This window comes from Schistocerca nitens, chromosome 4, assembly GCF_023898315.1.
Source record: "Schistocerca nitens isolate TAMUIC-IGC-003100 chromosome 4, iqSchNite1.1, whole genome shotgun sequence".
Lineage (NCBI taxonomy): Eukaryota > Metazoa > Arthropoda > Insecta > Orthoptera > Acrididae > Schistocerca > Schistocerca nitens.
The window spans coordinates 698,860,469-698,885,088 of record NC_064617.1 but is presented as its reverse complement, the minus strand read 5'-3'; the positions used below and the strand labels follow the sequence as shown (position 1 = coordinate 698,885,088).

The 24,620-nt window shown below is 40.3% G+C and overlaps 1 protein-coding gene across 1 annotated transcript in view; it reads right to left on the bottom strand.

The window, feature by feature from the left end:
* Nucleotides 1-915: 915 nt before the first annotated feature.
* LOC126252862 (UDP-glycosyltransferase UGT5-like) overlaps nt 916-24,620 on the bottom strand; it is an 86,074-nt gene continuing 62,369 nt past the window's right edge. The window contains exons 6-7 of the mRNA XM_049953817.1: nt 24,338-24,557; nt 916-2,946 (exon numbers count right to left, since the gene is read on the bottom strand). Coding sequence (XP_049809774.1) covers nt 2,670-2,946; nt 24,338-24,557 — 497 coding nt within the window. The 3' untranslated portion in view covers nt 916-2,669. The remainder of the gene's footprint in view (nt 2,947-24,337; nt 24,558-24,620) is intronic.

The window sequence follows — 24,620 nt, the reverse complement described above, 5'->3', positions numbered from 1 at the left end:
TGTATAATTCAAGTTAAGGCAGATTTGACAAAAAGCCAAAGTTGACGTAACAAACACATCAGACAGGGATACATTCAGAAGTAAAATTGATAAGTCGAAGTGTATTTCAGAGATGCAACCAAAACCATACCGACCAAAGTGGACAGAAGAAAGAAAAAAAGCCTTCTGGGAGAAAATGAAGAAATATTGGGAAAATAAGAAGAACTCTAAGAAAGATTGAAAATTACCTGCTTATCGTTCTCCAATGGAGGCATTCGTTAATAATAGTAATATATTAATATATAATTTAATACCTGTTAATGTAGAGCTTTCTCATTCATACACCGACTAAGCCAGGAGTGTTGAGTGTGTGGTAGCTGATACCACACTATGGGACACATACAAATGTGTACTTTCAACTTAATTCAAGTTTCATATTATCTGACAGCCATTTTAGGCTAAACTATTTTTTTCTATGCTAGTTGGTTGACACAGGTACGTTGCGCTAAGACGATATTTGTCACTTTTCGCAATATCATCCTGCGAAACGCCTGAAAACCTTTAAAGTAGTTGTTAGTCTGGAGAGCCGCATTGCTCATATTCAAATGCTGTGCAAATTCTTAATCTTTTTAATAGTGCATCTGAAGATGATATTGTGTAGTATCTACGACACAATGCCAGAGAACCTGTCAAAAAGTTGCCAACGTAGGGAAAGCTCCAAACTACAGCATTTTCTTGTAGCATCGCTCTTCCTTAGCACTGTGAAAAATATTTTTCTCTTTTAAAGTCTTACCTAAAGATGCTCTTAACTGATCGAAAGATTACATAAAAATTGCTTGCAATTAAAGACCGATGGTAATTCTAGAATTTGAAACACTGGATTCTTTTCACTTCATGTCGCACTTTATCAAATGTAAATAAGAAAATCTCAGAAAGTACATTTGTGTAAAGATATCTTTATTAGGCGACAGTAACAGGATAATTTTTCAAAACTACATTTCCATTATAAAGCATTGATATCACAGTAACACAAACAGGTGGTATTTGAAAACAAAAGTGTGTTCATATGACTGCCTAACACACAACAGTGCTGCAACAATACTTTTGCTCCATAGCGGAGCAGCAGGATGAAGAGGTACATACTTCGTTAAGAGTTAAATAGATATGGAAGTGGAGTTGTATGAGACACTACTTACACGGAAGAAGCAGGCAGTTGAGGGTTGCAGATAAGGAACTACTTCAGTTTCTGTTAAAATTAAGTTGATTCCGGTTAGGTCACCCAGCAAGAATAATATTTATAGAGGTTTCAACGCATAGTGCACATCAGACTAAGAATAACATAAAAAAACTTCACAGCCATTTCAAGAAATGGAGTATTAGAAAGGTTGTGGGTGAAATGACCATATGAAGGTTTACTACGAGGATCAGATACACGAATTGTGTCTCTCAGCATGGGGCTACTACCATTGCACCTCCGTTCATGGGCTGGTGTTAATAATACAAAGTATATTAGAAAGATACACGTGTAGTCGGTACATAGGTTTGTGGCCTCTTGTAATGGCCAAGAACATGGGCAAGATGTGGACTGTAAAAATATAAATGTTTCAATCTGTCTGAATGCACATTAACAGGTCTGATTCATTGTAGCACCTTCAGTAACGCAATGAGTTTTTGGGGATGAAGGTTTAACTTCTTGTTCATTAAAAGACACTTACAGGAAGCGTAGTGGTTCACTTGGGTACGTGAGGGGAAGGAAACTGGCTGTTTTCCTCTTGAGGGCACTATTTCTGAATGAAGGAAGAAAGGAAGATTATGGTTTAACGTCCCATAGACGTCTTCAGAGACGGAGCACAAACACGGGAAGGGTAAGAAAGGGGAATCAAATTGGACCTGCTCATTTCAAAGAAATAGCCCCGACATAAATCCTAAGCTTAAGATATCTCAAGCGATTACGAAAAGTTCAAGTCTGGCTGACCAGACTGAGATTCGAAACATTTGCCTCCCGAAGGTCTGAAAACATTTTGTGTTCAATACAGTCTCAAAACAATATTTTCGTGGTGTGTTTACAATGTAATAGAGTACAGTCACTTAAATGGGTTCTACAATACCCATCTTTCAAGATTATTTTCGACTTCTTGTATATTCGCTGAAGTTAGCGGTGTGTTCCTGAGTAGTTTTTAATCGTTAAGCAGCATCAGCAAGAAATGTCCTTGACCAAATAAGAAGACCAGTGCAGTCCGTAAAGGGAGGGAGTAGTGTGAAGAGAAAATAAAATATCGAAGATAATATGTTATTGGGGAAGGAGACACTGCATGCAATTCTCGTTGTACTTGCGGAAACATATAACTGATACACTTGAGAACAACATGCTTCCTAACTCGTGACTGTATTTACACTTAGACTGAACAGTCGGGGGATGAGTCTGATTGTCTTTATTCACAAGTATGTTCACACATTCACGAAAATTATAATCAATTCCACTGAAAACCGTTCAACCTGCGGATCACTGCCTACACAGCGAGACACTTGGTAATAATTTTGACACATGGTAATGAGACCTAAGTGCCCACAGTTGCGAATTATGGATTTGACCATTAAATCTTTACTTCTGTTTCTTGGATTTTGCACTTTTGTTATCCAAACAACTGTGGAATTTTGTTGTCGTCATCTCATTATGGCCTCTGAACGGCTCACGAAATTTTCAATTTTCGAGAGAGACTTAGCGTCCTCGCTACGTAGCTGACTCCCTTGTAGGTGATGTAGAGTGCAACGCTGGCAGTCACCACGACGAAAGCGATGACGTCGAGCAGCAGCAGCTGCCACCAGCTCAGGTCGAGGGCTGCACTGCGCATGTGCGGAGCTCCCTTGTGGCGTATCACGTACTCGATCCACCACACGGCTCTGTCCAGCGACGTCTCCTGGTGCTCGCGGTACATTGCTGAGAAGCGCTTCATGTTCTCCCGATAGCTACGCAGTAAATACAGGGGTGTAATTTCACTTGCTTACTATCACAGAAACATTTTTAAAGATAGAAAATATCATAACTTTTACAGTTGTTGCTGTTGGTTAACTAAACAGAATACACACAACACCTAGTACAACACATAAAAATAGAACTAGAAAAGTACCACCAGACTTACAACATTTCTATACCATTCCTATAAATCATGTTGGTCACTCTGAATTAATGGAACACTCGTTAAAGTATTTACATTCTAGGCGAAACGATAGATTATGGCAAAGAAACAAACAAAATACTGTTTAATAGAAAATCAATTGAATTAAGGCGAAATCACAGAGCTCTAATTTAAATCACATTTATAACAATTAATATAGTTGTTCAGAAATTTTGGTCAGCTCTACACTCATTATTATAGCAGAAAATATGAGGTACGTTAGTACATTGCGCAGTGAAAACATCCATGAATGGTATATGCATCAATAACTAAAGATATGAAAATGATGTTGAAGCAAAAAAAATTATTTACTAGTAAAAACAAGTGAATTAAATAGACATTACAAATTTTTATTGTAATCAGTTACGAAAACATAAATTTTATGCATGTTCAGAAAGTATTGATCTGTTGTGTACACATAATGAAACCTGAAAACTGACGTAAGACAGGTAATATTATCATAATCACATTGATAAAGGTGTAAGAACGTATACGAAAATATGAAATATAATCCTCAGTGAATGTAAAGTTCTGTAATTTATAGTGCCCCAACAAAAATTAGTAGGGGATATTAGGTGGATAATAGCCATGTTTTTGTCTATTAAATAAAACATTGCTTAGAAAGGTGAAGCTGTAGAAATAGCTGAGCTTGCCAACTGAGGTCGGTTCTTCAGTAAGCTACTCCCAATACTTCTTTAGGCAAGCCAGAACGCCCACTTTCTAGAACGCAAGTGTTAGTAGTGCCTCGGACAAAGCCACGCCTGATGTCTAACCGGACAGGACCTGAAGATTTTCCTGAGGCGTGTGAACTGAGCTTAATTTCGACAAAGTCATTTTCACTGAAGTCTGCATTCAAACCTGTTTGATTTTGTATCTCTCAAACTGGGTTTAACATGACCAGATGGCATACTGATCATATTGCAGCAGAGTATTCTATTCACCAATCAGTGTAGTCGTTACGCAGTCACTCTTCGACTCACCTGCAATATGTCTGCCGAAATGGTAGCAGACATTGACTGGCTCACTTCTCCATCTAAAATAGCAAATGGAGTGCAGACTCTACATATTGGTTGCTCACAAAATTATGTATGAAGATGGTTACCTCATAGAAACTAACAGTTATATATACATAAACTTCCATAATGCACTTCTGCGTGTATTCTGTTTGGTTCATTTAAATCTCACTTACATGTAATTAAACCTCTTCCGTCGTTGTTATTAGTACAGTCATCTTTGGCAGCCACTGAAGGCTCTACACTTGTACAAGGTAGTCGGTAACGATTATATCACAATGAATAAAAATGTCTTTTTCTGTTATCAACAAATTTCAGTAGCTGCTGTTTAATTTATTGAATTATTAGCAGCATAACGGAACATATATCAGATTTTTCTGCAAACCTTGCATAGTATTTGCTGTCTTCCTAATTACTGCTTGGATTACACCTTTATTTCAAGCCGTGAATAATAACCTAGTCTCATGTGGGTGAACCCACACGCAACGTATTTACTCTAGAGCCCCAGAAGCAGGTCCTTAATTATCCATCACACATGGGCTATAGAAACATTTGTTTTGAAATACCACTTGCCCCAGAAGCAGGTCTTTAGTTTTCCACCACACATGGGCTATAAAAACATTTGCTTTGAAATCCTAATTCATAATATACTTTAGTGCTCCACATTGTTACCCAGAAATTGCTCATAATGCAGGCTTGTGATACAGGACCGTGGAAGCGCTCATTACCGTAATCCCACTGCTTGCCATAAACAGCCAGAGCAGCATTTCACCACCACACCCATCTCGGTACACCAACATACCACTTGGTCAATGACTGATAGCATTAGCGGTATGCTTGACGCTTTGATGGCATTGGGGCCAGTGGAGTACGTGACATCGGGCAACATCTGCTCGTCGAGAAGCCATCCAGCCAGCAATAAGCGTCAAATCAGCGACCACTTTACTGCGGGTTACTGCTGTCAAGCCGTCGCTGTATGTAAACTGCAGGGAACGATAGGGGTTTCCCTCCACTCTCTTTCAAATCATCCCATCCTCTAACTTTAAATCACCTATCCCAGCCAGGGATGTTTTTCTTTTTCGTTCACTGGATATATAAAATTTAACATTCAATTTAAATTTGTAGAGCTGTACATAAAAAGTTTTATTACACTGTCACTATTTTAGCATTATCAAGTCTGCTCATTAATTTTGGAAAAAACGTTATTTATTTTAACATTTCAAAACATTTCACACAGAATCTTCAATCTCGCACTGTCATTGTTGCTTTAATCTAACGTATGTTCCGGTATCCGTTATTCGCGAGCTTGCGAGGAAACGAAATTATTTTTCATTTGAGTGTGTGCAGGCTGCGGAAGAACTATGGAATTTCCTCTCATCCTTCAAATAAAGCAAAATTTCGTCATTCCTGAAGAGCAATGCATTACCGGGAACGTGATTAAACATTGGCAGTTAGTATACTGAGAATACTGCTAAAGGAGTTAAAATAATCGATGAATCTAAAAGACGAAGTGGTAATGATGATGATAACGAAGAGAAACATAGTGAATGTTTGGGAACTGAAAACTGTGAGAAGTCTCAAGGTAGGGACGGGAGTGGCAGTAGACTTGAAATTATAGTGAGAAATAGCGTTGATTTACTACGTTTTCAAAATTGGCATAAGACTAAGCTGTTGCTGCCTGTACGTGAAAAAAACCCCTTGGTAATGTCCAGCGTGTTTAGTAGTTCGTGAACTTAAGGTGGGAAGTATGGAACATGTACGAATCGCTAATACGTTTCAAGAAGTGATTCTGGTAATAATGCCAAAAAACTACATGATTAAACGGTGATCATGAATTGCGTAGAATCATACGAGCAAAGAAAAGGAAAGTATAGAAAGATGCATGAGTGACAGCGAAAACTTGTGGGAAATGCAGCACCAAATAATAATAATAATAATAATAATAATAATAATAATCACAACTGCTTTGTAGGTCAGGTCTGCAAATGTAATAGCTAAACAACAATTATCATCCAAATCATAGCCCGTGGTAATCGAACTACAAAATTTTAACGGTTTATAAGTCGGTAAAATGCTTCATTCTGACCAGGCATGCCGGAATATCATTACGGTTATTGAAAAATAAGTGATAAATTATCTTGCTCACTTCCTTATACAATTGGATACAAATTTTAGTATCATGATGGGTGAAAGTTCAACGACTTCAAATAAAACGTGTTTAATAATACCTCTCGTTTGGGAGAGTTACTTCCAATCATTTTTTCGATATTTTTAAATTAGAAAGTAGGACGGAAAAGGTATTTTCAGTACACTAGTACAATTGTAAGTGAGACAGAAGAAGATGCAAAGACACAACTCGACAGCTTAAGTAAGGTAGCCAGAAAGGTGGGACTGAGGATAGCCTATAACAAGACAAAGACATTAAATACCACTGCACCGGAAGGCACTGTGGAAATGGTGGACAAATTTAAATACGTGGGAGAATTTATAACAGGAAGGAACAGGAACAAGTTGGGAATAACAGAGAGGATAAAGAAGATGAGGTCAGCCTTCTGCATGACGAGAGAGATATACAATAAAAAGAATCCACAGAGGCAAAGATAAGCCACTACAAGGCAACAGTGAGGAATGCAGTATTATATGCTGCTGAGAAGATTACACTAGGAAGAAATGGGGCAGAACAACTAGAGAAAGAAGAGAGAAAAATACTGAGAAAAATACTAGGTCCCAAAAGAGGTGGAGAGAGGTGGATGCGAAGACCTAGGGAGGAACTGTACCGGAACATGACAACAATATCCGGGGAAATCAGACTCAAAAGGGCAAGGTTTGCTGGCCGTGTAGTTAGGATGAGTATGGACAGAATGACGAAGAGAGTGTGGGAAACAACAGGGAGGACTAGGGGAAAGACAGGAACCAAGTGGGTTGTTGAACTTCGGAAGGACTGGTTGGAATTGGGGATCAAGGTCGAAGGAATGGAAAATTGCACGAACAAATATACACCGACCAAAATTCCGGAGATCAATGACAGAGAAGAATACAGAAAAAGATTAGAGTGTCACCAGTGGAGCCAACAGGAGAAACGGACACTGAAGATCTCGGAAGAAGAGCGGGGGAAAAGAAGAGAAAGAATGAAGAGGTTCTGGGAGAAGAAGAGGAGAATGCAGTCCACGAAGGGGCTACCCGTGGTCCTACAGGGCCCGTAACGCAAGAAGAAGAAGAAGAAGAAGAAGATTTTCAGTACACTGGTAGAAGCTCTTGAAAAGTGCAAAATTAAATGCGGTGTACTAAAAATCCATCTTGTAAGTATCGCAACAGATGGTGCATTAACAAGCGCAGTGTAGCCGACCGCGGTGGTCTAGCGGTTCTGGCGCTGCAGTCCGGAACCGCGGGACTGCTACGGTCGCAGGTTCGAATCCTGCCTCGGGCATGGGTGTGTGTGATGTCCTTAGGTTAGTTAGGTTTAAGTAGTTCTAAGTTCTAGGGGACTTATGACCTAAGATGTTGAGTCCCATAGTGCTCAGAGCCAGCCAAGCGCAGTGTAGCTGCTCTATTGCGAAATCATATAGAAAAGGACTTAAGTGTCGTTCTTTCTACCAGCCACAAAATGGTACTAGCTGTCCTTGTGTTATGAATGACGTGGCAGATGTGTACCAGATACAGATCATTTTTTTTAAAATACCTTATTTTCTGTGTTTTATGAAAGTCTCAAACTTAGAGTCTACTAAAGGAAGTTTCACAAGAATTATCCTCTCAGGTATCAAAATTAGACCATGTTTTTCATGCACCTCGGGTCACCTCGTCGCTTAACGCTGTTCGAGCACTTTCTGAAAGTCACAGTTCTGTAGTCCATCTTTTTGAAAAAGACATGAGGCCGGCCGCGTTGGCCTTGCGGTTCTAGGCGCTGCAGTCCGGAACCGCGGGACTGCTACGGTCGCAGGTTCGAATCCTGCCTCGGGCATGGATGTGTGTGATGTCCTTAGGTTAGTTAGGTTTACGTAGTTCTAAGTTGAACCATTTTTGAAGAAGACATGATATTTCCTCATCAACTAATGAGAGACCTATCTTTGAAGGTTTGCTAAAATGTCTCACAAAGCGGTCTCTTATAATGGAACTGGATGCGCTTTATGAGACGCTAGAAGTTTTGTAAGTATTATTATTCCTTACGCGAAACAGAAATATTTCAATCCTTAAAGCAAAACAAGAGATCGACGTGGCTGTAAAAACTCTGGAAATACTGAAAGCAGATGACTCTCCGCGAATTAGGATGACAGTATAAAGTTTGGAAGAAAAGCGCACATTCAAAGGAGTCATAATTAATAAAGCATCTTGCCTCGAATATTACAAATTTCAAACGCTTGTAAGACATTTCTTTCTGTCTTAAGCTGTATATAAAACCACTCAGGAGACTTGGAGTTTTTTTCAGACGTCACGTATCAATTCTTCGTTTATGTAAGAAGGTGCATTTTAAATGGAGTAAAAGAAAATGTACGCCACTAGTTAAAAATTTTCGACTCTATAAAGAAACTCAGTACAGTCCCACTGCTCTGAAATAATTTCTGATAGCAGTCGAAATTACAGCTATATCTATGGTTGAATGTAAACGCAGAATTAGTACAATTAATCTAATACTGACTGGTAAAAGAAATCATTTACAATTCACAACACTTTCTAATCAACTTTTTATGTCAATAAACTGACTTCCTCATCATTGCTGCTGCGCCACGAATAGATACAGGCGTGGATTTGGGGAATTCTTGTCAATTTCACATAGTTATGGCTGGAAGGTAGTACTTACGGGACCGGCTGTTACAGCGGATGGCAAGTGCAGGCAACCTTGATATTCAGCAAACGACTCTGCGAGGCAGGTTTACCCGACACCGCTCACACGCAAAAGAAGGCACAGTCCGACGGCAACTACATACAAGTGTGAAGTAATCAAGAAAGCACAGGGCACTGACGTGCTGAGACGAACCACGTACATTATCTGGTCAAAAGTATCCGGACACCTGGCTGAAAATGACTTAGAAGTTCGTGACGCCCTCCATCGGTAATGCTGGAATTCAATATGGTGTTGTCCCACCCTTAGCCTTGATGACAGCTTCCACTCTCGCAGGCATACGTTCAATCAGGTGCTGGAAGGTTTCTTGGGAATAGCAGCCCATTCTTCACGGAGTGCTGCACTGAGGAGAGGTATCGATGTCGGTCAGTGAGACCTGGCACGAAGTCGGAGTTCCAAAACATGCCAAAGGTGTTCTATAGGATTCAGGTCAGGACTCTGTTCAGGCCAGTCCAATACAGGGATATTATTGTCGTGTAATCACTCTGCCACTGGCCGTGCATTATGAACAGATGCTCCATCGTGTTGAAAGATGCAATCGCCATCTGCGAATTGCTCTTCAACAGTGGGAAGCAAGAAGGTTCTTAAAACATCAATGTTGGCCTGTGCTGTGATAGTGCCACGCGAAACAAAGACGGGTGCAAACCCCCTCCATGAAAAACACGATCACACCATAACATCACCGCCTCCGAATTTTATTGTTGGGACTACACATGCTGGCAGATGACCCTCACCGGGCATTCGCCATACCCACACCCAGCAATCGGATCGCCACATTGTGTACCGTGATTCGTCACTCCACACAACGTTTTTCCACTGTTCAATCGTTCAATGTTTATGCTCCTTACACCAAGCTAAGCGTCGTTTCACATTCACCGGCGTGATGGGTGGCTTATGAGCAGCCGCTCGAGCATGAAATCCAAGTTTTCTCACCTCTTTCGTAGTACTTGCAGTGGATCCTGATGCAGTTTGGAATTCCTGTGTGATGGTCTGGATAGATATCTGACTATTACACATTACGACCCTCTTCAACTGTCGGCGGTCTCTGTCAGCCTGTACGCTTTTGTTCTGTACGTGTCCCTTCACGTTTCCACTTCTCTATCACATCGGAAACAGTGGACCTAACGATGTTTAGGAGTGTGGGAATCTCGCGTACAGACGTATGACACAAGTGACACCCAATAACCTGACCACATTCGAAATCCTTGAGTACCACGGAGCGCCCTATTGTGTTTTCTTACTATGTCTAATGAGTACCTGGCAGTAGGTGGCAGCACAATGCACCTAACATGAAAAACGTTTTGGTGGGTGTCCGGATAGTTTCGATCACATAGTGTACGTCGAAGTCATAACAGCCCAGAGGAACAAAGTCAGAAACGTAGGAAAAATACATAAGCAACCGATCCCAGAGGCTAGAATGCGGGCCAACGACGACGACCTTCTGGCGATGGATATTGGCAGCCAACTGGCCCATTGAAACTAACACTAACATCCGCTGCACAGACGAGCCATAGTCGTGGCCGGGCAAGCTTAACCTTGGAGCTGCACCAGTGCGAGGAGTGAGAGGGCCGCTGGCCTCTACTCTCTGGGGACATCGTCCTGCGGACTGCAAGCTGTCATCCATAGGGGCAGGGCCAGGGCGGCATCTCGCGACCTCCTGGGGGCAGAGCTATCTGTGGTTACTGACCCAACTGCCCTGGGCGGACGGCCAGAGCTGCTGAGCCTTAGCACCACGACGGCGTTCGCCTGTTTCCGTTATACGCTCTACATAGGGCCCACGACTTGTGCTTGAGGGAGCAGCCAGCCGTGTCCCGGGCTACCGATCCCGGGCCAGTGGTGCAGCCAACACGAGTGGGGACTGCTTAGTCGTGGTGTGAGCGGGAGCGCATTGTCTGCAAGGTAGACGAACGCTGACGCAGCAGATTCTGGAAATGCCAGTGGCGCTGAGACACGCACGCTCGCCGCGTGGCGCCACCACCGGGATCCGTGGAAGGCTCGCTGTGTAGTTTTGATGCAATGAAGTCAGTGACACACTTCCCTGTGTTTCTCTGCACGCCTGAGTCACCCTTCTCTCCTCCCAGACCCTAGCTCTCAGTCGTTCTGACGCATTACAACTCCCAAGCTCGGGGGGGGGGGGGGGGGGGGGGGTTGTAACATTGCTTGCATACAGAAATATCTGCAGCAAGATGGATCAAGTCTCAGTACCATTGCGACCTTGACAAATCTACTGCTGAACCCCAAATCTTCAGGAGCACTCTCATTCATGTCGTTTGTTCAAGTAAACTCTCAAAGTTAGAATCAGAAGTATATACTGAAGTATGATTTTGCAAATATTCTTTATCTGTAATTTGCAGATAACGTAGATTTACGTAGGGAACTAGAGAGGTTACGAATGGAGAGAAGAGAAAATTCTCATAATAGTACGTCCCTACCTACCATGTTAGTGACTGCTTTTTTCAGTTAATCAGGGGACGAAATATTTAGTTTTATAAATAACCTACAGATGGCTGTAGGTTTTGAGGACTGGAATGACCATCGATACTGAGTATGTCTCGGTTATTATTGAAATGGGCTGCAAGGGATTTGTGGAATATTTGAATCTGCCAGTATTTGCATAATGTGCTGTTGGAGCGCCTGTAGGTATTATCGACAGCAGTGCAGTAATTTTACTCAGAGGCAACAGGAGTTCATCGAACATATCATTGATCGAATTACGAAATTAAATACTAATACTTGCGAACTGACACATAATGCCAAAGTCAACAAAACTGTTCTTCAAGAGGCAGAGCATAGGACACCAGATGCATTCTTTCCGGGCTTGTCAGCTGACATTTCTTCTAAGTGAGAGTACAAGTTTCGGCAGCTTTGCTGGAAACAGATGCGGTGACTACGCCTAGGGAATGAGGGTGGTTTTTAAAGTGGGAATCAAAACTTATCATTGTGGTCAGTCTAGACATAGTCGATCTACCCGTGGGAAAAAATCAGTTTGGAATGTGTAAGCATATTGGACATTCTGAGCAGGAACGTCCACAGGCGCAAGGAAGGTCGTCGCAGCACGGAACTCGCACTTCGACGTTAAAATAAAACAGAAACACTGCCCCCACTAGGCGGATTTCCCAGTAAATACATTGACAGAAGAAACATTACAACGCGAACAAGTAATTAATGTAGAGTAATGAAATTTCGGGAATACTTCTATATTTAAGTGGCTCTGAGCACTATGGGACTTAACATCTATGGTCATCAGTCCCCTAGAACTTAGAACTACTTAAACCTAACTAACCTAAGGACAGCACATAACACCCAGTCATCACGAGGCAGAGAAAATATCTGACCCCGCCGGGAATCGAACATCTATATTTAAGTGATTAACACTGCAAGATCACAGGTTAGTGTAAGCACGAAATAAGCCACTGCAACTGTGAAATGCTCGTACTTTAATAACCAGTGTAATGGTCAGAATGTTGAATGCAAACATGCAAACGTAAATAAATTGTGTTGCACAGATGCTGGATGTCAGTATATGGGATGAAGTTTGTAATGTGACAACGTGGCATTTAGTGAAGGCCAGGCATAATCAAGGCGCAACGGTAGAGAAAGTGGACGCTTAAGCCATCTGTGGGCCAGAATCGAAGGCAAAGCGGAAGTGCTTCCGCCTGGTGGCAGCTAAATTAAAGAGCGCTATGGGGGAGACGATCAAGAACTAAGTGCTCGTATTAAGAAGGGTGTAAGACAAGGCTGTAGCCTTTCACCCCTACTCTTCAATCTGTACATCGAGGAAGCAATGATGGAAATAAAAGAAAGGTTCAGGAGTGGAATTAAAATACAAGGTGAAAGGATATCAATGATACGATTCGCTGATGACATTGCTATCCTGAGTGAAAGTGAAGAAGAATTAAATGATCTGCTGAACGGAATGAACAGTCTAATGAATACACAGTATGGTTTGAGAGTAAATCGGAGAAAGACGAAGGTAATGAGAAGTAGTAGAAATGAGAACAGCGAGAAACTTACCATCAGGATTGATGGTCACGAAGTCAATGAAGTTAAGGAATTCTGCTACCTAGGCAGTAAAATAACCAATGACGGACGGAGCAAGGAGGACATCAAAAGTAGACTCGCTATGGCAAAAAAGGCATTTCTGGCCAAGAGAAGTCTACTAATATCAAATACCGTCCTTAATTTGAGGAAGAAATTTCTGAGGATGTACGTCTGGAGTACAGCATTGTATGGTAGTGAAACATGGACTGTGGGAAAACCGGAACAGAAGAGAATCGAAGCATTTGAGATGTGGTGCTATAGATGAATGTTGAAAATTAGGTGGACTGATAAGGTAAGGAATGAGGAGGTTCTATACAGAATCGGAGAGGAAAGGAATATGTGGAAAACACTGATAAGGAGAAGAGACAGGATGATAGGACATCTGCTAAGACATGAGGGAATGACTTCCATTGTACTAGAGGGAGCTGTAGAGGGCAAAAACTGTAGAGGAAGACAGAGAGACAGATATTGGAATACGTCAAGCAAATAATTGGGGACATAGGTTGCAAGTGCTACTCTGAGATGAAGAGGTTAGCACAGGAAAGGAATTCGTGGCGGGCCGCATCAAACCAGTCAGTAGACTGATGACCAAAAAAAAAAAAGTGCGAGAGACAGTGTCTGGCTTGTGCTGCACTCTGACAGCGAAATAACAAAAGAATTAAACTAAATAATACTGTTATGTGTAGTAAAAATATAAATGTAATATTACTTTAATATATGAAAATGACTGTAATTGAATATTTTAATGCTATGGTATGTTTAATTGTAAACAGAGAACGTGGCGTAATGTAAAATAGTGTTTAGGAGTGGGGGCAATCCCCGAGAATGAGAACAGTGTACAGGTTGGGCGCGTAATACTGGCGGTAGAAGGAAGTTGGCGTAGCTCTGAGACAGAACAAGTGTTAAGTGGCATAAAAGTGACTGTAGATGTGTGCTACGGTAACGTTGCTAACAGAGAAGATTAAAACTGAAGAAACTGCAAAAAGGTGGGAATTTAGGGAGATGGGACCTGGATAAACTGAAAGAACCAGAAGTTGTATAGAGTTTCAGGGAGAGCATAAGGGAACAACTGACAGGACTGGGGGAAAGAAGTACAGTAGAAGAAGAATGGGTAGCTCTGAGGGATGAAGTAGTGAAGGCAGAAGAGGATTAAGTAGGTAAAAAGGCAAGGGCTAGTAGAAATACTTGGGTAAGAGAAGAAATATTGAATTTAATTGATGAAAGGAGATAATATAAAAATGCAGTAAATGAAGCAGGCAAAAAGGAATACAAATATCTCAAAAATGAGATCGACAGGAAGTGTAAAATGGCTAAGCAGGGATGGCTAGAGGACAAATGAAAGGATGTAGAGGGTTATCTCACTAGGGGTAAGATAGATACTGCCTACAGGAAAATTAAAGAGACCTTTGGGGAAAGAACCACATGCATGATTATCAAGAGCTCAGATGGAAACCCATTTCTAAGCAAAGAAGGGAAAGCAGAAAGGTGGAAGGAGTGTATAGAGGGTCTATACAAGGGCGATGTACTGGAGGACAATATTATGGAAATGGAAGAGGATGTAGATGAAGAACAAATGGGAGATATGATACTGCATGAAGAGTTTGACAGAGCACTGAAAGACCTGAGTCGAAACAAGGCCCCGGGAGTAGACAACATTCCATTAGAATTACTGACAGCCTTGGGAGAGCCAGTCCTGACAAAACTCTACCATCTGGTGAACAAGATGTATGGGACAGTCGAAATACCCTCAGACTTCAAGAAGAATATAATAATTCCAATGCCAAAGAAAGCAGGTGTTGACAGATGTGAAAATTACCGAACTATCAGTTTAATAAGTCACAGCTGCAAACTACTAACGCGAATTCTTTACAGACGAATGGAAAAACTGACAGAAGCTGACCTCGGGGAAGATCAGTTTGGATTCCGTAGATATATTGGAACACGTGACGCAATACTGACCTTACGACTTATCTTAGAAGAAAGATAAGGGAAAGACAAACCTAAGTTTGTAGCATTTGTAGACTTAGAGAAAGCTTTTTACAATGTTGACTGGAATACTCTCTTTCAGATTCTAAAGGTAGCAGGGGTAAAATACAGGGAGCGAAAGGCTATTTACAATTTGTACAGAAAGCAGATGGCAGTTATAAAACTTGAGGGACATGAAAGTTAAGCAGTGGTTGGGAAGGGAGTGAGACAGGGTTGTAGCTTCTCCCCGATGTTGTTCAATCTGTATATTGTGCAAGCAGTAAAGGAAACAAAAGAAAATATCAGAGTAGGTATTAAAACCCATGGAGAAGAAATAAAAATTTTGAGGTTTCCTGATGACATTGTAATTCTGTCAGAGACAGCAAAGGACTTGGAAGAGCAGTTGAACGGAATGGACAGTGTCTTGAAAGGAGGGTATAAGATGAACATCGACAAAAGCAAAACGAGGATAATGGAATGTAGTCGAATTAAGTCGGGTGATGCAGAGAGAATTAGATTAGGAAATGAGTTTTGCTATTTGGGGAGCAAAATAACTGATGATGGTCGAAGTAGAGAAGATATAAAATGTAGACTGGCAATGGCAAAGAAAGCGTTTCTGAAGAAGAGGAATTTGTTAACATGGAGTATAGATTTAAGTGTCAGGAAGTCGTTTCTGAAAGTATATGTATGGAGTGTAGCCTTGTATGGAAGTGAAACATGGACAATAAATAGTTTGGACAAGAAGAGTATAGAAGCTTTCGAAATGTGGTGCTACAGAAGAATGCTGAAGATTAGATGGGTAGATCACATAACTAATGATGAAGTATTGAATAGAATTGGGGAGAAGAGGAGTTTGTGGCACAACTTGACTAGAAGAAGGGACCGGTTAGTAGGACATCTTCTGAGGCATCAAGGGATCACCAGTTTAGTATTGGAGGGCCAGTGTGGAGGGTAAAAGTTGTAGAGGGAGACCAAGAGATGAATACACTAAGCAGATCCAGAAGGATGTAGGCTGCAGTAAGTACTGGTAGATGAAGAAGCTTTCACAGGATAGGGTAGCATGGAGAGCTGCATCAAACCAGTCTCAGGACTGAAGACCACAACAACAACAACATGAGTGGAAGATCTGTGCCCTTCAGGTGCAGTTGAAAAACGCACAGGAGGAGCTACATAGGATGAGGAGGGAGAAGGGGTAGGGGAATGGGAGCTGGCTGTTGGTAAGAGATCTGCTAGGAGAAGGAGATTTTCAGATAGTTTAACTATTGGTGTTTTCAACTTTCATAGTCTAGTGGAGAGGAATCTTTAGTAGTTGTAGGTGTAGGAAGTATGCAGCAGACCTCAGCAGTTACGGTGGCTAGGACAGTTGCAAAGTCTAAGAGAAAGAAGAAGGTTCTGCTGTTAGGTAGTTCTCAAGGCAGAGGTGTAGGCCAGCAGTTGCAGGAAGTGTTGGGGAGTGAACACCAGGTCACCAGCATTGTGAAGCCTATGTCAGGATTGACTCAAGTGACTGTTAACATAGGGGGGTTATGTAGGGATTTTACTAAAGAGGATGAGGTAGTGATTGTGGGTGGGGCTGGTAATAGTACTGATAGGGATGGGGAGTATGACATAGATGGTGACCTGGAAAAGATAGCCACTCAGACTGGCAACACGAATGTGCATTTCGTGGGACTGTTTCAGCGTCACGATCTGCCTCAACTTAATACAACCGTCAGGTGTAATAACATGAGACTTGGGAGTGCGCTGATGACAGAAGGCATGGGTCACATTTCAGTGGTGTCGGTGGAGTCTATCAGCAGGATGGGATTCACTAGACATGGCCTGCACCTCAACAGACATGCGAAGGGGAGGTTGGCAAAGCTTATAGGTGACAGCATAGGTGGGGGTAGAGGGATCACTCATGGAAAAATTCCTGTAGTAGTGGGTGTTAGAGCTGCACCTTTTTTAGATTGAAGTCAGCTGCTAGGTATTTTAACAAAGGAACCACTTTCGACAAAGCTTAGGTATCCGAGTAATGAGGGAATTAGTATATTTCAACAAAATATACAAGGTATTAGAGATCAAGTTAGTGAACTGCTTATAGATGTTGACTCTGAAATTATTGGTATATCTGAACACTTCTTAAATAAGGAGATAATTCAGAGGCTTCCTTTACCAGGATACAGATTGGCTGGCAGCTTTTCCATGAGCTCTTTGCGGTGTGGGGGAGTAGCCATGTATGTGAAAAACGGCATCCCATTTGAGTCAATTGATGTTTCAAAGTTCTGCACTGAAAAGGTGTTTGTATGCTGCGCAGGTGTGGTTAAAATTAGTGGAGCTAAACTTCTAACTTGTTATTTATAGATCCCCAGACCCCAATTTCACAACATTTTTGCTAAAGCTAGAGGAGGTTCTTGGCTCACTTTATAGGAAATACAAAAAGTTAGTTATATGTGGTGACTTCAATATTAATTGTATAAGTGACTGTGCAAGGAAAAGCATGCTGGTAGACCTCCTTAATTCATATAATCTTATGCAATCCGTATTCTTCCCAACGAGAGTGCCAGGGAACAGTAGAACAACCTTGTTGTTGTTGTTGTGGTCTTCAGTCCTGAGACTGGTTTGACAGCTCTCCATGCTACTCTATCCTGTGCAAGCTTCTTCATCTCCCAGTACCTACTGCAACCTACATCCTTCTGAATCTGCTTAGTGTATTCATCTCTTGGTCTCCCTCTACGATTTTTACCCTCCACGCTGCCCTCCAATGCTAAATTCAGAAAGAACAACCTTAGACAACATTTTTGTTCATTCCTCATTACTAGAAGGGCATTCTGTTAGCAGAAAGGTGAATGGCCTTTCAGGTCATGATGCGCAAATTTTAACTCTAAAAGATTTTTGTGCTGCAACACATGTTAAATATAGTTATCAACTTTTTAGGAAAGCTGATCCAGTTGCTGTAGAGACCTTTCTAAACCTTATCAAGGAAGAAGAGTGGCAAGATGTTTATAGTGCTGATACAGTAGACGATAAATATAATGCTTTCCTCAAGACTTTTCTCGTGCTCCTTGAAAGTTGCTTTCCGTTAGAACGTTCAAAACAGGGTACTAGCACAAACAGGCAGCCTGGGTGGCTGACTAGAGGATAAGAATATCTTGTAGAACAAAGTGGCAATTATATCAAAACGTTAGAAACAATCAAAATTTAAATGCAGCAGCCCAGTACAAACAGTATTGTAACGTGCTTAAAAATGTTATTAGGAAGGCAAAAAGTATGCGATATGCAGATAGAATAGCTAAGTCTCTGGATAAAATTAAAACAGTATTCAATAATCACTTCCTGAATATAGCAGGTGAACTAAATAGAAACCTAGTCCCAACAGGGAATCATATAGTGCTATTAGAAAAAAGTGTTCCGAAACTGTTGCCTGAAATGCTCCTCCATGATACTGACAAGAGGGAGATTGCGTTAATAATTAAATCACTAAAGACCAAGAACTCTCATGGATATGACAGGGTATCTAGCAGAATACTGCAGTATTGTTCTATGTATGTTAGCCCAGTACTTAGCCACTTCTGTAACTTTTCCTTTAGGAGTGGTCGGTTTCCTGACCGATTAAAGTACTCGGTAGTGAAGCCACTTTATAAAAAGGGAGACAGGGAGACAGGGATAATGTTGACAATTTTAGAACTATTTCTATGCCATCGGTGTTTGCTTAAGTTATCGAGAATGTTGTATGTACAAGGTTACTGGAGCATTTAAAATCACATAATTTGCTGTCAAATGTACAGTTTGGTTTTAGAAATGGTTTAACAACTGAAAATGCTATATTCTCTTTTCACTGTGAGGTTTTGGACGGATTAAATAAAAGGTTGCGAATGCTAGATGTTTTCTTTGATTTAACGAAGGCTTTTGACTGTGTTGACCACAAACTATTACTGCAGCAGTTGGACCATTATGGAATAAGGGGAGTAGCTTACAATTGGTTCGCTTCTTACTTTAAGAACAGAAAGCAGAAGGTAATTCTCCGCAATATTGAGAGTGGTAGTGATGTTCAATCCCAATGGGGCACTGTTAAGTGGGGCGTTTCCCAAGGATCGGTGCTGGGGCCACTGCTGTTTCTTATTCATATAAATGATATGCCTTCAAGTATTACAGGTGATTCAAAAATATTTCTGTTTGCTGAGGACACCAGCTTGGTAGTGAAGGATCTTGTGTGTAATATTGAAACAGTATCAAATACTGTAGTTCATGAAATAAGTTCGTGGCTTGTGGAAAATAATTTGATGCTAAATCACAGTAAGACTCAGTTTTTACAGTTTCTAACTCACAACTCAACAAGAACCGATATTTTGATCAGACAGAATAGGCATATTATAAGCGAGACGAAACAGTTGAAGTTGCTAGGCGTTCGAATAGATAGTAAGCTGTTGTGGAAAGCCCATGTTCAGGATCTTGTTCAGAAACAAAATGCTGCTTTATTTACCATTAGAACACTATCTGAAATAAGTGACAGTTCAACACGTAAAGTAATCTACTTCGCGTATTTTCATACGCTTGTGTCGTATGTATTATTTTTTGGGGTAATTCTTCTGATTCAAAAAGAGTATTTTTGGCTCAAAAACTGGCTGTTCGAGCTATATGTGGTGTAAGTTCGAGAACCTCTTGTCGACCCCTATTCAATAGTATGGGAAGTCTGACATTGCCCTCACAGTATATATTGTCTTTAATGTCGTTTGTTGTTAGCAATATTAGCTTATTCCCAAGAGTTAGCAGCCTTCACTCAGTTAATACTAGGCAGAAATCAAATCTGCATGTGGAATGCACTTCCTTGACTCTTTTGCAGAAAGGAGTGTAGTATTCTGCTGCATCCATTATCAATAAGCTACCACAAGAACTTAAAATCTTAGCAGTAGCCCAAACACTTTTAAGTCTAAACTAAAGAGTTTCCTCATGGCTCACTCCTTCTATTCTGTCGAGGAGCTCCTGGAAGAGCTGAAAAATTAAGCAAATTCCAGTGTTACGTTGTTGGTTTTCTTTATTTTAACTTACGACTTGTCGCCTGAATATGTTTCCTATATTTAATTTTATCTGTTTCTACTATCGTGTTATGATTTCATGTATTGACTCGTTCCATGACCATGGTGACTTCTCCTTAATTTGGTCCCATGGAACAATAAAAAAAAAAAGTAGAGCTATCACAAAGTGTACTGACAGACAACCTACAAGTGTTGGAGGAAGAAGAGTAGACAGAGATTTCATTATACCTGTCTGTGTCATAAGTTTAGGGACTGGATTAATAAAAACTAGAGTAACATTTAGCTAGTTGTTCTACTGCTTCAGGTATCCTACATAGTCTTCTCCCAGCTGTGTCCTACGCACACAACTTTCATACAGCCATGTGAAACTGTCAGAAAAGTCCTTCTTTGGGATTCTGTTCAACTCGTGCATCACATTGTCTTTAATGTCGGTTACATCGTCAATGTGTTGACCCTTTATGTGGATTTCCGCACTTTCGTCATTTTGTGAAAGGTTCGTATTTAAATTCTCATCAACCATGATGATTTTTTCCAGAAAATAGTTTTCATCGTTTTGAATTTCAGTCAAGCTGAAGCAGCTTTCACGTGTTGTTGTTTTGCTTTATGAGTCAAGATGTGAATGACAAACTTCCTCTTCTACAAAACATTCCGAAGAAAAGTGCTAGACTTGTGATTTAGAGGTATTGTTCCATTGGGATTTGTGACACGACAACACTTACACGCTATGGCTGTACTTCTACTACTTAAAACTGCCTTTTCACAATAACTGATCGAATCCATATCTGTTGTTTACAGTTCTTATTTAAAGCTACTATCATAGTAACGGCACTCACATGCCTTATAAGAGAGGAATAAAATCAGTCTCAGAAGTCTTTGATGGATAAAGTAGAATGCTCTAAGCGGCGACAGCGTACCAATTTAGGCACACAATGGAGAAGAGTGTCAAAGGAGCTTCACATTTGCAATTAAGTGACAGGGAGGAGACAGGAAATCTGTTAGAGGAATGCGTGGAATTATCTAATCATCCCACATAATTGTCAGCAACACAGATAATGCAACATTAGATTCCCATAGGGAGTTAACCATGACGGTACAGGAAACCATACTGAGTTTCACATCACATTCAGTCACTGATGGAGGAATGTCTAAATCAACAGCACCGTGACAGGATGATAGAGAAGAGTACCAGCCCTTAGGGCTGTATATAGAAGGCCTGTGTATAGAAGAAGGAATGCAAATAATGTAGGAGCCAAAACAAAGACTGCTGAAGGTACTTCAAATAAAGCAAAACGCATTTGGTCCAAATAAGACTTTATACACAAGAAAAGGCAGAAATCCTTCATTACTTGTTTAAAAACAATTAAAATCATCCTCAATGTATGTGTTTACAAGTCATGTTCAGTTTTGTTACAACTTCTAAGCAGAGAGGCGATGACCAATACAGGAAACTAATTCTTTCCTCTTCAAGTGTTTTAAATTGTGAAGACCATGAAATAAAGTTACATGAGACTAGCGTCCTAATCAAAAGTTGTATTACCATGCATGTTTACATAGAGAGTCGCAATAAATACAAAAACATCATAATTATATTAAGAGAAAGGAATAAGTAGATAGATTCTTTGCAGAAACAGATGAACTGTAACGATCGATTACTTGTAATCGAGTATGTTCTCACCTGCCAGACACTCAGATACATTCAGCGTTATGTGAAGATAAATGGAGTTCTATATACAGCTTATAATTTCCACATAAATTCTGGAGTTCTTAAGCTTTCAATGCAGTTCCCAGGGTTCTACCTCTGAAGCTTTATCCCACAGATAGGAACTTAACATTAGTCCTATGCACTGACCAAGTCCTCTCAGTCATGATATTATAATTGAAATTGAAATCCATTTTGGTTGATAACTGCTTCTTTTCTGCAGCCTACATGTAAATATATTTACACAAAGAAAATGTTATTTCCTTAAAGTAATTGAGACTTTCCATGTCTTAATGAAATCTAACAAACATGTAATTTGCTAAATACCAAACAACAGTTTGTATTATATAATGCTGATGAGGAGACTTCAACAGTTTTAATCCATTTGAAGCAAAGAAGGTAAGTTTCTAAAGAAAATAAAATAAAATCATTAATGAATTTTTAAGATAAATGAATTGCTAATCATGAGTTAAAGTTTGAATAATACCTATAAAGCCTGTGCCTCATTATTACAAGTACCACTAGATTTAGTCCATGCTGAATAACAGATAGATTAGGAAGCGTTTAAAAATACTGTGCCAGCATTAAATGAATTTTCCACCAATGCTGAACAGAACGCAAGAATAACTACAAAATGAAATAATTTTCGATGTTTTGCAACAATTATTTAAAACTATCGCTTTTATGTATAACTGCATTTTAATGTGTGACTATAAATAAAAAAATACTGCTAAGTGAAAAAGGAATAATTATGTTCATCCATTACAGCATTGTTTCTGTTCACTAGTACATCTACATGGATTTGTCATTTCTGAGTGAGATCCATGTGAAAATGATACAATATAAATAATATAAATGGCATGGTTGAATCATAAACATGATAGAATCTGTCTGAAGTTACTTACATCTGGGAATGCATATCACTACTGCTTTTGTTCTGCTTTCATCTTCTTTCCTTTGCAATGTTCTCAATTCTGTTTTATGGTCATCGTTAAATCGCTGATTGCAAACTGTTATTTCAGCGAAGACTGTACGTTAAGAGTTAGTAATTGCTTTGAAATGTTTACACATACAGGGTGTTTCAAAAGGACTTTACAACTTTAAAAATTCATATAAATTTATTGAAAGAAGATCTAGAGCTGGGTTTAGTGCTAGTTTGTAGGGAAACACATCAAGTTTTTTTTATCTTAAACTAAAGCTGTTGTATGTGGCTTCCATTGGTTATCTTGCTAACATCTCATCGGAAGTAAATTTCTTCCCACAGTCTGTGTTGCATTGTAAGTGTAACTAGCTCAGTGGTGGTGTAAATTCTTGCTCTAATTTCAGGTAGATAAGCCAGTACAGGAGGCACAAACACAATATCCTTGGTGAATCCCCATAAAAAAAGTCAATTGGTGTCAGGTCTGGGGAACGGGGGGGGGGGGGGGGGAGTCATGTAGTTGGCACATCATGGTTAAGTTGTCACTTTACTTTAGGTAATCCCAGACATCAGCCAGGTAGTGAGGTGGTGCACCATCTTGCATGAAGCAATCATTTCGTTCTTCGTTATCCTCATCGAACTGTGGTATCAAAAATTGTTGTAACATATCCAGATACACTATCCCATTTATGGTTCTCTCATGGTAAAATATGGGCTGTACACTTTGTTCTTGCTCAGTGCACAAAAAGCATTCCGTTTAGGACAATCACGAACATGTGGAAATGTTTGATGTGGATTTTTCACTCCCCAAATCCTACAGTTCTGTGTGATAAACATGCCACTTAAATGAAAAGTCATCATTAAAGATGATTTGGACCAAGAAATGTTCATCCTCATGTAATCGATTTAACATATCCGCACAGAAGTGCTTGCATGCAATTTTATCAGTGTCTTTTATCACTTGTATGATCTTCAGTCTGTATGGTTTCAAAAGCAAACGGTTTCTCAACACACACCAAACAGTCATAGATGGGATTTGCAGTCCGCGAGATGCACACTGGGACGTAGGGCTGTTGACAAAATGTTGTCTCACTCGCTCAACGACGTCGTCAGATGTGCTTGGTAGATCAGATGATTTCACATGTCTTACCAAGCACCCTGTTTCTACAAAACATTTATGCCAATAGTAAATTGTAGGCCTTTTAGGAGGATCTTTAGTATACTTGGTACGGAAATTACGCTGAACTGTTGTCGCCGACTTCGATTCTTCAAACCAAAACACATAGCTAGCACGCTCGAGTCCAGTGAAGGCCGCCATCTTTAACGCAACTGCCATTAGCGCTCCTTACGGTGCGTTTCGGCACTAGCGAACTACGTGAGATAAAACTTCATGTATTTTCCTACAAATTGTCACTACAATCACCTCTGTAGGTACTATGAATTAATTTATATGAATTTTCAAAGTTGTAAAGTCGTTTTTGAAACACCCTGTATTAGTTCTGTATTCTCTACTGATGTAACAGTCTTCTCATTTACAGATGTTGGTATATTACGTAAATGCAAAGTTTTCGACTATTTGTAAAGTTTTGTATCTCTAAAGTACTCACACAATGTCAGTAGTGTTTGTCTCATTCCCTATTATGAGTTTTGTGCAAGTTTGTGCTGAAAGTATCGCTGTGAATTTGTGTTTTACCTTTGATCGCCGAGAACAGTGCGAATAGCATTCAAAACAGTAGTAGTTGTGACATCTTTAAACTCCAGATGATAGCCAATGCCTGCTTGAACCATTTTCGCCACATTGTTTTGTTGGTCACCCATGAATGGAATTCCGATTAGAGGAACACCAAAGTAGCCTGCCTCATTCATACTCTGGAGCCCACCTTGTGTAATGAACAGTTTGATGTTTGGATGAGCTGCAGAACAGAAGAACCATGTCGTCTCATTATGCCAATATATGCTACCATTAGATATCCTGA